General features: G+C 48.7%; 1 protein-coding gene across 1 annotated transcript; it reads left to right on the top strand.

Annotated features, from left to right (window-relative positions):
- Positions 1-9,562: 9,562 nt before the first annotated feature.
- On the top strand, positions 9,563-10,531 carry LOC123440644 (peroxidase 2-like). Its single transcript, XM_045117206.1, has one exon. It carries the CDS (start codon positions 9,563-9,565, stop codon positions 10,526-10,528), a length of 966 nt encoding a protein of 321 aa, XP_044973141.1. The 3' UTR covers positions 10,529-10,531.
- The last annotated feature ends 5,413 nt before the right edge of the window (positions 10,532-15,944 follow it).

Genomic DNA, 15,944 nt, shown 5'->3' with positions numbered 1-15,944 from the left:
AAGTGGCCGAGCCGACCCCCCCCCCCCCAAACCCTAACGCCCTCCTGGGCGCCACCCTCCCCTCGCTGCTCCCTCCCCTCCCCTGTGCGCCGCCGCCGCCAGCCCCCCCTCGTGGGGGGCCCCACCCCACGAGGGCCCCACCCCCTCCCGTGGCTCCCTCCCACGACCGAGCCCCCCCACCCCCGAGATCCCGTCGCCCCCCTCTGCCCTCTCGCCTCTCCCTCCCACGTCGCCTCCACCTCGCCCCTCTCCCTCCCCAACCGGCGGCCACTCCTCCCGCCGGCGGCCTCCCCCCCCGGCGGCCACTCCTCCTCCCACCGGCGGCCCCCCCTCGGTCCCCCTCACCACGCCGGCGGCCTCCTCTCCCCACGGCCGCCTCCCTCATCCCCCTCACCCCCGGCGGCCCCTCATCCCCCTCACCCCCCGGCGGCTCCTCCCCTCTCTCCGCGGCGAGCCCCCTCTCGGTCTCCACCACGCCGGCAGGGGCGCCGGCCACCTCGGCCCCCCCCTCCAGGCCCGGCGGCCGGGGCCCTCCCCATCCCGTCGGCCGACCCCGGGAGCCCCGCCGGCCGAGCCCCTCACCATCGGCGGCTCCATCTCCGGGGGGCCCTCCTCACCGGCTCCTCCTCGCCGACACACCCGTCACCACCATCGTCACCGTCACCGTCACCGCCTCCACGTCCGTCTCCACCGTCAACTACGTGCGAACTCCGGCTTCACCGGGCCGTCACGTCACCGTCGGTGAGCCCCTCCTCGGGCTCCTCCCAACTTGTCGTTCCCCTCGACGTCACGGTTCCGTTCCGGCAAACGGGGCCTCGATCCGTCGACGGTGGACTCCGGTAGAAGGATTCGAAGTTTGTGTTCTTCTAGGTGGAGTAGCAAAAGAACTTCTCTGTCTCTGTTAACAGAGAGATGAGTGTTGAGAGTTTTTGAGAGAAAAGAAATAAAAATAAGAGATGTATTAGATGCCGTATGTATGTATGTATGTATGTATGTATGTATTCGATACCCTATTATGTATGTATTTGCGTATATAGGCATGTGGAGGGATACGACATTTGTATGTCTATTTATTGTGATTAAAATGTGAATTTGGCCTTAGGTCACTTACCGGTGGGGCCAGTGCACCGCTGTCTATGACAGGGAGGCCCCACGCGGTAGTTAATATAAATAATAATAATAATAATAATGTTTTATTAAATAAATAAATAGATATATTAGTTAAAATAATTAATTAACATAATTAGAGTATGACACGTGGGTCCCTCGTTGAATTAATCTGATTAATAAATAATTAATCTTAATAAAAACTTGTGCCTATGACGTTCGGGACCCGCTGGTCAGTTGACCGGTCAAATGTGATGTCAGCCTGACATCGCGATGATGTCATAATAGGATTTTATTAAATCTTTTAAATCTGTTTTTAATTCCTAAATAATTAATAAACCTTTGAAAATTAATATTAAATAATCCGTAAGTCAAATCAAAATTTTTTCAACATGAAAGTTGATCAGCAAAGCGAGACGAACCCGGATACACGGCCCGTTCGTCTGTCACGCGTCCCTAGCATAACAAACATGGAACTTTTCCATCGTTTCCAGTATAACCGGTAGTAGCCCGAGACCCGGAAAATATCGTCAGATATTCTTCCGACCCGTCTATGACGGATGTTGCTGCGTTAGCTCATGTCTAGCCTGCATCTTTTGATATCATGTTTTGTGTTGCATCGGTGCTATTATTTATTGTTTCTTCCCCCTCTTCTTACCGGTAGACCCCGAGACTGACGCTGCTGCCGGGTACATCTACGACCCTGCCGATCAGCCCTTTGCCGCAGAGCAGCAAGGCAAGCAAACTCCCCTTGATCATTCCTATATGGTCTATGTCTTTCTTCCTACTGCTTGCATTAGTATTTTGCTACTGTTGTAGTTAGCTCCTATATCTGATGCATAGCCTGTTTTTGATGAACTGCTACTTTCAGTCCTGTACCTTTAATCTGTTTAGTATAGGTGGAGCAGTCATCCCCTCTGACCCCGTAGATCAGTTGCCCCGCTTGTTTTCAAATCTCGATCTCTGATCGACGAGCCAGACCCGACACAGCACGTTCACCCCCCCCTTCGTTGTACGACGCTACAGGGATACTGTCGGGTACCGAGGGTGACACCTCGCTAAGTACTCCTGATGATATCTCTGTAGTATAGCTAGTCGGTCGTGGTTATCGAGGGTGATTCCTCTTTCACCATTCCCGATGACGTCTCTGTCGTGCCACCCCGCGAGTGTGGGACCTCCGAGGGTGATTCCTCTAAGCCCACCTTGACGGGTACATCGTTCGGGATCCAATGAGGGTGATACCTCGGATTCCCTCCGATGTTACGACCACACAGTTACTCGACCATGTTACTGGGATCATTGGTGATTAGTTGTAAGCCGGGTGGATTCCCGTGAGACTGTGTTGTTGGCCTAATTAAAATGCTAATGGATTTGGGTATTTGATCTGGGTTGGTCGGAGACCTTTTCGCACTAACCGGCTACGCGGGAAGAATTATGGGTACTCGGCGTCGCGGTATCAGCCGAAGCTTTTCAGATGCCAGCAGTGTAGCGGCGCGCGCCCGAGTGGTCCCGAGATGCATCGCGCTTGTGATTAAGGGATGCTAGGACTGACGTCGGCCGCCCACGCCACGTGCAGGAGCGTGAAGGGGAACTGGGCCCATGAACCCTTTGTGCTTAGGTTTTAGACCGGCGGGCTGGCCTCTCTGATTAGTCTTAGGTGGGGCTGCGACGTGTCGATATTCCGAGGCCGGGCAGGACCCAGAAAAGTATGTCCGGCCAGAGTGTTATCGAGCGTGACGGGACATGTGGTGCACCCCTGCAGGGATGGAAATTAACTATTCGGATAGCCGTGTCCACGGTTACAGGACGACTTGGAGTTGTGCCCCGATCTTATACAACTACAATTGTTACGTAACTGGAATTAGTTTGCCTCGGGATTGCTTCCTCGCAGGGAGTCGAGGGAGGATCTTTAGGCGTGACCTCACTTTAATATTGCTGCAACAATATGACTATTATTGTGTTACCCCTGTTCTACTCTCGTCTATTGCTGCAAGACCCTGAAGATGCTAGTCTTCGATAGGACTAGGCTTTCTCTCTCTATTCTCGCATTGCTGCAGTCAGTCCACATATAACCCCCTTCTTTGATACTGATGCATTATTAGAATAGTTCTGATGTAAGACTTGCGAGTACTTTGGATGAGTACTCACCGCTGCTTTGCTCCCCCCTTGTCCCCTTGATCCGTTTGCTGCGACCAGATGATGAAGCCCAGGAGATGGAGGTCCCCGCCGCCGACGACTGCTACCCCGACGGTGCCTACTACTACGTGGAGGCCGCTGATGATCAGGAGTAGTTAGGAGGTTCCCAGGCAGGAGGCCTCGCCTCGTTCGATCGTTGTATCTTTTGTGCTAGCCTTCTCTAAGGCACCCCCATGTTTTATGTCTGTACTCAGATATTTGTTGCTTCCGCTGACTCGTGTGCTTATCGAGCTTTCGTATTCTAGCCCTCGGGGCCCCTGGCTTGTAATATGAAGCTGATGTTATTTTATTTGTGTCTAGAGTTGTGTTGTGATATCTCCCCGTGAGTCCTTGGGTTTGATCGTACGCATTTGCGTGTATGATTAGCGCACGATTAAGCCGAGGGCGTCACAAGTTTGGCACACACCTAAGGAAGTGTGGAATCGTTTCACAACTGACGCCGCCTGGCACACCGCAACGCAACGGAGTGTCTAAACGTCGTAATCGCACTTTATTAGATATGGTATGATCTATGATGTCTCTTACCGACCTACCGCTATCATTTTGGGGATACGCATTAGAAACTGTAGCATTCACTTTAAATAGGGCACCGTCTAAATCCGTTGAGACGACACCGTATGAACTATGGTTTGACAAGAAACCTAAGTTGTCGTTTCTTAAAGTTTGGGGCTGCGATGCTTATGTGAAGAAACTTCAACCATAAAAGCTCGAACCCAAAGCGGAGAAATGCGTATTCATAGGATACCCTAAGGAAACTATTGGGTATACCTTCTATCTTAGATCCAAAGGTAAAACCTTTGTTGGCAAGAACGGATCCTTTCTAGAGAAAGAGTTTCTCTCGAAAGAAGTAAGTGGGAGGAAAGTAGAACTTGATGAGGTAATTACACCCCCTCTCGTACAGGAAAGTGGCGCAACGCGGGAAATTGTTCCTGTGGCGCCTGCACCAACTGAAGAGGAAGTTAATGATAATGATCATGAAGCTTCAGATCAAGTTACTACTGAACCGCGAAGGTCCACAAGGGCACGCTCCGCACCAGAGTGGTACGACAACCCTGTGATGGAAATCATGTTGTTAGACAACGGTGAACCTTCGAACTATGAAGAAGCAATGGCGGGCCCGGATTCCAACAAATGGCTTGAAGCTATGAAATCTGAGATAGGATCCATGTATGAGAACAAAGTATGGACTTTGGTGGACTTGCCCGATGACCGGCGAGCCATAGAAAATAAATGGATCTTCAAGAAGAAGACTGATGCAAACGGTAATGTGACCGTTTATAAAGCTCGACTTGTCGCAAAGGGTTTTCGACAAATTCAAGGAATTGACTATGAAGAGACTTTCTCTCCCGTAGCGAAGCTGAAATCATTCCAAATCATGTGAGAAATTGCCGCCTTTTATGATTATGAAATTTGGCAAATGTACGTCAAAATAGCGTTCCTTAATGGGAACCTTAAGGAAGAGTTGTATATGATGCAACCAGAAGGTTTTGTCGACCCTAAGGGTGCTAACAAAGTGTGCAAACTCCAACGCTCCATCTATGGGCTGGTGCAAGCATCTCGGAGTTGGAACATTCACTTTAATGAGGTGATTAAAGCGTTTGGGTTCATACAGGTTTATGGAGAAGCCTGTCTGTACAAGAAAGTGAGTGGGAGCTCTGTAGCTTTCCTCATACTGTATGTGGATGACATATTATTGATGGGGAATAATATAGAGATGTTGGAGAGCATAAAGGCCTATTTGAACAAGAGTTTTTCAATGAAGGACCTTGGAGAAGCTGCATACATATTAGGCATCAAGATCTATAGAGATGTTGCCAGTTTTGCAAGGTATGAGATTGAGTAAGACTCAGTCACCGACCACGGGAGCAGATAGAGAGAAGATGAGTATTGTCCCCTACGCTTCAGTCGTAGGCTCTCTAATGTATGCCATGCTGTGTACCAGACCTGATATAAACCTTGCCATAAGTTTGGTAGGGAGGTACCAAAGTGATCCCAGTATGGAACACTGGACAGCGGTCAAGAATATCCTTAAGTACCTGAAGAGGACTAAGGAAATGTTTCTCGTTTATGGAGGTGACGAAGAGCTCGTCGTAAAGGGTTACGTCGACGCTAGCTTCGACACATATCCGGATGACTCTAAGTCACAGACCGAATACGTATATGTTTTGAATGGTGGGGCAGTGAGCTGGTGCAGCAGCAAGCAAGAAGTCGTGGCAGCATCTACATGTGAAGCGGAGTACATAACTGCTTCAGAAGCAGCTCATGAAGGAATTTGGATGAAGGAGCTCATCACCGACCTTGGAGTGGTTCCAAGCGCGTCGGGTCCAATGACACTCTTCTGTGATAACACTAGGGCCATTGCCATAGCCAAGGAGCCCAGGTTTCACCGAAAGACGAAGCACATCAAATGCCGCTACAACTCCATCCAGGACCATGTCCAGAGTGGAGTAATAGAGATTTGTAAAGTACATACGGATCTGAATGTTGCAGACCCGTTGACTAAACCTCTTCCACGAGCAAAAGATGATCAACACCATAATGCTATGGGTATTCGATACATCACAATATAACTAGATTATTGACTCTAGTGCAAGTGGGAGACTGTTGAAAATATGCCCTAGAGGCAATAATAAAATGGTTATTATCATATTTCCTTGTTCATGATAATCATCTATTGTTCATACTATAATTGTATTAACAGGAAACAGTAATACATGTGTGAATAAATAGATCACAATGTGTCCCTAGCAAGCCTCTAGTTGGCTAGCTCGTTAGTCAATAGATGATCATGGTTTCCTGGTCATGTGCATTAGATGTCATTGATAACGGGATCACATCATTGGGAGAATGATATGATGGACAAGACCCAATCCTAAGCATAGCACTAGATCGTATTGTTCGTATGCTAAAGCTTTTCTAATATCAAGTGTCTTTTCCTTCGACCGTGAGATTGTGCAACTCCCGGATACCGTAGGAGTGCTTTGGATGTATCAAACGTCACAATGTAACTGGGTGACTATAAAGGTGCACTACGGGTACCTCTCAAAGTGTCTGTTGGGTTGGTACGAATTGAGATCGGGATTTGTCACTCCGCATGACGGAGAGGTATCTCTGGGCCCACTCGGTAGAACATCATCATGAGCTCAATGTGACTAAGGAGTTAGTCACACGATGACGTGCTACGGAATGAGTAAAGACACTTACCAGTAACGAGATTGAACAAGGTATAGGTATATCGACGATCGAATCTCGGGCAAGTTCTATACCGACAGACAAAGGGAATTGTATACGGGATTGATTGAATCCTTGACATCATGGTTCATCCGATGAGATCATAGTGGAGCAAGTGGGAGCCACCAATGGGTATCCAGACCCCGCTGATGGTTATTGGTCGGAGAGGTGTCTCGGTCATGTCTGCCTGACTCCCGAACCCGCAGGGTCTACACACTTAAGGTTCGATGACGCTAGAGTTATAGCGAATTGTTATACGAGGTTACCGAAAGTTGTTCGGAGTCCCGGATGAGATCCCGGACGTCACGAGGAGCTTCGGGATGGTCCGGAGGTAAAGATTGATATATAGGACGGATGGTTTTGGACACCGGAAATGTTTCGGGCGTCACCGGTAATGTACCGGGACCACCGGAAATGGTCCCGGGGTCCATCGGGAGGGGCCACCAGCCCCAAGAGGTAGCATGGGCCAAAAGAGGGAGGGCAACCAGCCCAAAGTGGGCTGGTGCGCCTCCCACAAGGAGGCCCAAGGCGCAGGAGGTGGAGAGGGGGGGGGACCCTAGGCGCTGGTGGGCCTAAGGCCCGCCTAGGGGTGCGCCACCCCCTCCCCTTGCCCTGGCCGCCGCACCTCCCATCTGGGGGGGCTGCCGCACCACTTAGGGTGGGAACCCTAGGGGTGGAACCCCCCTCCCCTCCTCCTATATATAGTGGGGGTTTTGGGGCTGTTTTGCACACACTTTTCTCTCTCCCTCGGCGGAGCCCTGCCCCCCTTCTTCCTCCTCTCCCACGGTGCTTGGCGAAGCCATGCCGGGAGACCTCGTCTCTCCATCGACACCACGCCGTCGTGCTGCCAGAGATCTTCCCCACCCTCTCCCTCTTCCTTGCTGGATCAAGGTGCGGGAGACGTCACCGGGCTGCACATGTGTTGAACGCGGAGGTGCCGTGGTTCGGCACTAGATCGGAATCACACCGCGATCTGAATCGCCGCGAGTACGACTCCATCAACCGCGTTCTAGCAACGCTTCCGCTTAGCGATCTTCAAAGGTATGAAGATGCACTCACCCCTCTCTCGTTGCTGGTCTCTCCATAGGAAGATTTGAATATGCGTAGGATTTTTTTTGAATTTATGCTACGTTTCCCAACACGAGAAGCCCATCATGAGGCCTGCCCAAGAAAATCTTTAAAATGAGCACTCCTCAGTGGGCACCGGTACGCGTCCTCCGTCAGATGTCTAGTAAACATCTGTCACCTCGATAGCTGTCGGATCTCCATGTGCACATCTGTCTGATCTAACTCCTGACACGCGGCACGGTCGCCTCCCTCGACACTTTAATTTATGAAACAACAAATCAGTTACAGAAACAACCGTCGACCGATCTCCAAGCACGCGTCGCTTGTCCCTCACCCACTCATTAATTCCTGAAACAACATGCGCATTGAAGAAACAATGGTCGTGTTGCAGAAACAATTGTTGAAACAACCGCCGCGTTACAGAAACAATTTATGCAACTCCTGAAACAACGTTCACGTAGTAGAAAATGAAGAGGGACAGATGGCTGCGAGGTTAGAGGAGATGGAGAGGGAGGAGAGGGGAAGAGCGATCCGGAGAGGGATAGATGGTTGCGGGGTTAGAGGAGAGGGAGAGGAAGGAGAGGGATAGATCTCCACGGCATGCACACCTTTGGTTGTGGTGCCGAGGGTTATGGCAGCAGCCACATCATGTAGTCGTGAGCTGTTAAGAAAGACTGATTTGGTAGATGCAAATGCGTACATGAAGTGATGGAGGAAGACAATAGATGGGGCAGGAAAACGATGGATGGGGCAAGGGAGAAAATAAGGTTGTGTGTGTGGATGGTTTGGATGTGATACGTGGCTGGAAGATGATATGTGGGCCAAGACGTACGAGGCAACCGATGCGTAAGAGTTATCCGCTGGAGATTCATCTGATTTATATGTAAAATGTATGCATATAGCTTTTTATGATCGGCTCTTGCATAAGTGTCCGTAGACCGGTCCCCTACAACTCGGATGCAGTGTTTACGGGTCAGCGTTAAAGATACCCTAATAAAGCTTTACCTTTTAAAGCACTACGTTCTTTATCCAGCTTACTATTCACAGAAGATATTCAATTCAGAACATTACTAACTATCTTTCGTGCATACTAATGCAACAAGTAAAATAGAAAAATAGGAGAAGGATAGAAGAAATGTAAGAATCACACTGTGGGTGGCTGATCCGGTCCCTCCTGGCAACTACATGCAAAGTCACGACATATCACTTGTTGATTAATCAAACTCCCTGTCTGACGCAATCCGTCGTCGCCGCCACACGCAACATATACAACAAATTTTTTCCTAAGGAAGACCTCTTCTCTTAGATCATCAGGACGACCTCCTCCAACTTATTCACGCTAGACGGTACGTAGTTATATACTCCCTCCGTTCCTATATATATAAGTCTTTGTAAATTTTTTATTATAAAACTACATACAAAACAAAATAAATAAATTTATATTTTAAACTATGTTTGTGTACATCTGTAATGTAGTTTTTTAAAAAACCTTTAAAAAGACTTATATTTAAGAACGAAGAGAGTAGTAAAATAGTACTCCCTTTATTTCAAAATAACTATCTTACTTTATAATATCTTTAGTATAAAATTATATTAAATTTAAAATATTTATTCTAGGAGTAAAATAATACGAGCAGCCACGTGCAGCAAAGGAAAGCTGCGGTAGGCGACGTATGGCAGTGCCAATACTCAAGTTTTTTTTTTTTTTTGCGGGGATACTCAAGTTGACAACGGCATGTGGAATATGTCAAACGGGCTTCCACAAAATCCTATCAAGAAGTTCAGGCGCCGTGCACAATGGCGCTAGGTTATATATAGCTTCCATACCGTTCCCGTTTCCCTCACATCCATCTCAGCGATATTCCTTCATTTCCTTCTAGCAGCTAGCTTGCCAACCCATCCATTAGTGGCAAATTAAAAAGCTTAATTCTAGGATTCTTCTGAACGTGCAGTAGTGCACATGGCCGCTTCGTCTTGCTTCCCATTAGCTGCTCGCTGCAGCTTCTTGCTCATGGGAGCACTGGTCATAGCGCTGAGCTACGGAGCCCAGGGTCATGGCGGTGCCGGTGTCGGGTTGAGCTCGTCCTTCTACGACGACTCATGCCCCGGCGCGCACGACATTGTTCGGCGCGTCATTCAAAGAGCCCGCGTTGTTGACGCGCGCATCCCAGCCAGCCTCATCCGCCTTCACTTCCACGACTGCTTTGTTCAGGGCTGTGACGGCTCGCTTTTGCTGGACAACGACCTTCCGGCGATCATGACCGAGAAGGAGGTCCCTGCCAACGACAGGTCAGCGCGTGGGTTTGAGGTGGTTGACGACATCAAGCGTGCATTGGAGAACGCATGCCCTGGCATCGTGTCCTGTGCCGACATCCTCGCCCTTGCCTCCGAGATCTCTGTCAAGATGGCTGGAGGGCCGCGCTGGAGTGTGCCGCTAGGCCGCCGTGATGGCACAACCACAAATATCGAGAGCGCCAACAATCTCCCGAGCCCCTTCGACTCTCTGGAGACGATCCAGGAGAAGTTTAGAAACTTGGGCCTCGACGACACTGACCTTGTCGCCCTCCAAGGAGCACACACCTTTGGGCGGGCGCAATGCCAGTTCACGCAACAGAACTGCAGCGCTGGGCAAGATGAGGAGACGCTGGTGAACCTCGACACAGTCACCCCCGACGTCTTCGACAACAAGTACTATGGCAACCTCTTGCGCGGCCATGCTCCTCTCCCTTCGGACCAGGTAATGTTGTCTGATGATCATGCCGTCACGACCACCGCTCCGATTGTTCACAGGTTCTCCGTGAGTCAGAAGGACTTCTTCAAAAATTTCGCGACCTCGATGGTCAAAATGGGGAACCTAAGCCCGTTGACCGGAAGGGCTGGGGAGATTAGGAACAATTGTCGGAGGGTGAACAAAAAAGCCTATTGATGAATGAGATTGATGTTATGAGTTGTGAACTCGTAATCCTTGTGTAAATCATTCTTTTAATTCATTATAACTGTAAAGTTTTCTTTTATACGTTTTTTGAAAACAAATGTAAATGTTATTTTTTTCTTCCGTACACGTGATTGTCATGAACCTATTCTTTTCATACACTGGTGGAAAAAAGGCCTTTGGTCGTGGTTCGCAACTGCCATTAGTCGCGGTTGCGCAACCACGACCAACTAAGCGCGACTAAAGCCCCCCACCTTTAGTCGCGGTTGCTTAAGAACCGCGACTAAAGGCCCGTCCACGTGGGCGCCAGGCGGCCGTCGGGGCGGAGGACCTTTAGTCGCGGTTCTTCTGTCCAACCGCGACTAAAGGCCGCCACAGGTTTAGGGTTTTAGCGCGCGCGCCCCCCCCCTAAACCTGTTTTCTGTTTAATTTGTATTGTTTTATTTCTTTTGTGCTTTATTTTAATTTTGAAGGAATTTCATATATTCTACGGTACTACATACATGCATATGAATGTACAATTTCAAACAAATTTGAAATTAGAACCAAAAAGAATTCAAGAGGAATATACAATATATATTCAATATCATCGGATGACCATATACAATTTTGAACAAGTTTCCATACATAATTTAATGCATATAAAGTTCTACGTCCTCGTAATGGTGTTCTCCTTTAGGATGGAGGACTTCCCTGCTGAACCATCCAGCTAGTTCCTCTTGAAGTGGTCGGAAGCGAGCTTCTGGACTAAGCATCATCCGGAGGTTATTCCTCTTAGCATTGGTATCACTCGGAACCCGCTCAGAGGTGTATCTCCGGATCATCTCACAGACATAGTATCCACATAGATTGGTCCCCGCTGGCTGAATATCCCCAGCATTCTTCGGCTTTGACCTTTTGAATTCTAGCTCTTTTTTGAATTCACCGACCTTTGTATCTACGAACCGTCTCCAAACCCTACGAGGCAAAGAAAATTAAATGAACAAGAGAGTTATTAGTTACTTGATATTAGGAAATGAACGAAATAGGCCGATCGATATAGAGCGCAAATGAATGAAAATAATTACTTCTGCAGCATTCTTCTCATGCTGCCCCAAAGCTTTGGATCCATATTCAGAGAGTCGTGGACGAGACATTCTGAGGTGTTAACTTTAATTACTAGCAGAATCCAGTGGAACCTGCGGACACGATACATGCACAGTACGTCATGCATAACTCATCGATTAGCCGGCCACATACCATGCATGGAGTAAACAAAAGAGAATGTGCTCAAGACAGAAACACTCACCCAAAATGGTAAGGAAATAGAATATCACTTTTGAGTTCCTGCTTTGTAAGAAACTGCCACAGGTCTGCCTCCATGTCGGCGGGGTGATGCTCCAACACATGTCCATTAACGATGTGTGGGTCAATGAACCCAACATCATGGATGTTCCTTACTCTGCATTCCTTAATCTTCATTCTGCATGTATAATAGCGGACACAACAATATAATTAGGACATATATATAGTGCAGGCAATATGAACGAGATGGGGTAGAAATAAATCACTTACAGAACGTAGCAACTGATGATAGATTTGTCGAGATCGCGCAGATTGAAAAGCTGGAACAATTCACTCAGTTCAATTTGTACATAGTAATGTTTGAAGTGATGCTCATGTCTAACTTCCGCATAAATATAATCTTTGGCGCTTTTATTTTTTATGTAACCCTTGTACCATTTCAGCAGACCTTTCATTTGTGGAGGTAGATCCTTTTCCTGCGCAGGCTCGACGAGAGGCCCATTCTTGACATATGTAATTACTACCTCCTTCACTGGCGCCTCATCAAGGCCTAACAGTTCACGAAGAGTAATACCTAAGTTGGCCGCTTGTTCTCTGGCACTCGTTGCAGTCAATCCCTGTGCTGCCGCAGCTTGTATGATCTCGGGGGCATCCGGACCGGCGGCTTCCACTATAAGCGGGGCAATCGATTGTTTACTTTGTTCCCCGAGCTGGGCAACTTGTTTCCCGCTTTTTTTACTTTCGGCCTTCTCCCGCTCTTTGTTCTCCTTGAACATGAGTGCCTGCCTGCGAAGTTCACGTGCATAGTCGTCAGGCAGATTCTTCGCGGCTTGGGACGGTGTGCTCAAAAATGACTTAGCCCACTTCTTTTGCTCATCAGAAAATACTGGCTTGGGCTCGGGCTCTCTTTTCTTCTTGCAGTCCGCCTTCCATTTCTCCAAATCAGCAGCCGCGGCCGCGTCGACTTCCTCGGCACTACGTTCCCAAGGCCTTGTGGGGAGAGGCTTCAGTGATGGCTCCGGTACCTTTGTGGTCTTAGGTACATAAGGGTCCGGGTTAATAATCCAGGACTGCTTCTGCTTCTGCTTCTTTGCCGGAGGTGGATTGGGGGGCGGCGTCTGATCACCCGCCGGACGAGGACTGGGGGGCGGCGTCTGATCACCCGCCGGACGTTGTGGACTGGGGGGCGTCGGCTGACGTGACGGAGGTGTAGGTGAACCGCCACCACCACCACCACCACCACCACCGCCACCGCCACCACCACCACCGTAGGGGGGTGGACTTGTTGTCCTTGGCGCCTCGCCTGGAAACTTGATAAACTTCTTTTGCCATAGAATGAAATGGCGCTTGACATCTCCAAGTCTTTTCTCCCCTTCAGGTGTAGCAATGTCAATCTCCAGGTCCTCAAACCCTTGGACTATGTCCTCCACCGTGACACGAGCATAGCCATCTTGAATGGGGTTGTTGTGGTGGAGTGCTCCAGGTAAACATGGTAAAGCACTGCCGATGGCTACCTTCATGGACATGTTCCCGATAGGATAATACAGATGACATTCTTTCATCTCCTTTATATCGTCCACGGGGTAGCGAGGAGGCTCCGGTGCAGTAATTTCGACCACCAGAGGCTCCGGTGCAGTAATTTCGACCACCAGAGGCTCCGGTGCATTAATTTCGATCGTCGGTGCATCTGCACCAGCCGGTGGGGCCTCCGTGGAAGCCACGCTGCTTCTCCGCTGCTGGCTTCCGAGATCCGCTGGATGATCTTCATGCTGCACCCGAGCTGCATCTCTTTCGGCTACTAGTACACTCATGGTTTTCTTCATCACATCCATTTCCGATGCCAACCGCGCCACAACATCTGCTTCCCGATCCATCTTTCTCTTACGGCTTCTGTAACCGTACGGGTCATCGTTCTGGGGGAACCCTATTTTCCACGGAATGTGCCCCATGCCTCGTACACGTCCTCCGTGTTCAGGATTCCCGAGGGCTTTTGTCAGCGCGTCGTTCTCTCTGTTGAACTTGATCTTCCCCTCTTGAGCATCCCTCATTGCGTCAATAAGGGCTTGGGTGGGTTTAATTAATTTGCCCCGGTAAACACACTCCCCTGTCTCCGGGTTCAGCGTTCCCCCATGCCCGTACCACCAGCTTTTGGCCCTTGGGTCCCATCCCTCCGTACCTGGACGGATTCCTCGCGCCCTCAGCTCGTTCTCCATCTTCTCCAACCTAGGCAACAAAATGCGATACCCTCCTGGCCCCATAATATGATTGTACTCCTTCTTAGCCGCATTTTCCTTATTTTTTTTCGATATTTGAATGAACTGCTCCGATTTCTTTTGCTTCACAAATTCTGGCCAATCATGTTTCAGTTTCTCATATTGTCCTTTGAAATCCGGAGTCTTGTTCTGCTTGACAAAGTCATGGGCTAGATTTTGCTTGAATTTCCGGAATGCGTCGGCCATCTTATGAAGAGCGAACTGTTTGACTAGCCTCCTCCTCTCCTTGTTTTCCTCAATCTTGTTACCCTCCTCATCGAATTTGTTGTATTCCGGAGGTAGAACGAAATGTTCCATAAGCTTCTTGAAGCAATCTTTTTTTGTTCTCTTATCGACAAAAGTGAAACCTGCAGCAATTCGTGCCTTCTTTGGCTCATTCCACTCCTGGACGGTGATCGAGACGTTGTCTCTAACAACGGCTCCGCATTGGCTGACAAACTTGGTGGCGTTCTTGCGGGGCTCCAGCGGCCTGCCGGTTGCACTGTCGACAACCTCGATGGTGCATGTTTCTCCTTGTTTCATCGTCTTGGTTGCGCCACGCTTTGACGACATACTCGATTGTTTCGACGATCCGGCCGAGGGCTAAAATAAGAAAGAGAGTCGCGCGCGTTAGTACACACATATTTATTCAAATCAGTTAGTTTGTATCACCAGAGGCTCAATGTATATATATACCTCGGCGCCGGAGGTGGTTGCTACTTCCATTTGAAGATCGTCGTTTATCGACGTTTGTTCGGCATCATCTTGCTGACGGCGCCCTTCATCTTCACCGTCAAGGTTCAGATAAGAAGAGATATCATCTTCTTCTTCTCCGGTCGGCACATATAGAATATCGCCGTTTATGATGCCGAACATATGTGCTTCACCGTCCGGATCATAGTTGTCCATAATCGGGTCAGCTCTATCGTCCGCCATTATGTCAGTCCTGAAAACATGTAGTAAAAACAAATTAATTAAGTGAAGAAGGGGGGCGGTGGCGGTGGCGGTGGCGAAACTTTTTATATTCGATGAAACTTTTAAATAGATAGTCTCTGTTCTTTTTCTTCCAAGACGTTCTTCCAAGACGTTCTTTTTCTTCCAAGACGTTCTTCCAAGACGTTCTTCCAAGACGTTCTTTTTCTTCCAAGACGTTCTTCCAAGACGTTCTTTTTCTTCCAAGACGTTCTTCCAAGACGTTCTTTTTCTTCCAAGACGTTCTTCCAAGACGTTCTTTTTCTTCCAAGACGTTCTTCCAAGACGTTTTTTTCTTCCAAGACGTTCTTCCAAGACGTTCTTCCAAGACGTTCTTTTTCTTCCAAGACGTTCTTCCAAAACGTTCTTTTTCTTCCAAGACGTTCTTCCAAGACGTTCTTTTTCTTCCAAGACGTTCTTCCAAGACGTTCTTTTTCTTCCAAGACGTTCTTCCAAGACGTTCTTTTTCTTCCAAGACGTTCTTCCAAGACGTTCTTCCAAGACGTTCTTTTTCTTCCAAGACGTTCTTCCAAGACGTTCTTCCAAGACGTTTTTTTCTTCCAAGACGTTCTTCCAAGACGTTCTTCCAAGACGTTCTTTTTCTTCCAAGACGTTCTTCCAAAACGTTCTTTTTCTTCCAAGACGTTCTTCCAAGACGTTCTTTTTCTTCCAAGACGTTCTTCCAAGACGTTCTTTTTCTTCCAAGACGTTCTTCCAAGGCGTTCTTTTTCTTCCAAGACGTTCTTCCAAGACGTTCTTCCAAGACGTTCTTTTTCTTCCAAGACGTTCTTCCAAGACGTTCTTTTTCTTCCAAGACGTTCTTCCAAGACGTTCTTTTTCTGCGAGCCCTGTCGGCATCGATGGGCGCGGGGACGAGGGCGGCTATGAGCGCAGCGACGAGG

This window comes from Hordeum vulgare, chromosome 3H (genome assembly GCF_904849725.1).
Source record: "Hordeum vulgare subsp. vulgare chromosome 3H, MorexV3_pseudomolecules_assembly, whole genome shotgun sequence".
NCBI lineage: Eukaryota > Viridiplantae > Streptophyta > Magnoliopsida > Poales > Poaceae > Hordeum > Hordeum vulgare.
Note: the sequence above shows the minus strand (reverse complement) of the source record. Positions and strands in the feature narration are given on the sequence as shown.

What these genes read in the sequence shown, in the direction of transcription:
- LOC123440644 (XM_045117206.1), top strand. Translation starts at nt 9,563, where the DNA reads ATGGCCGCTTCGTCTTGCTTCCCATTAGCTGCTCGCTGCAGCTTCTTG.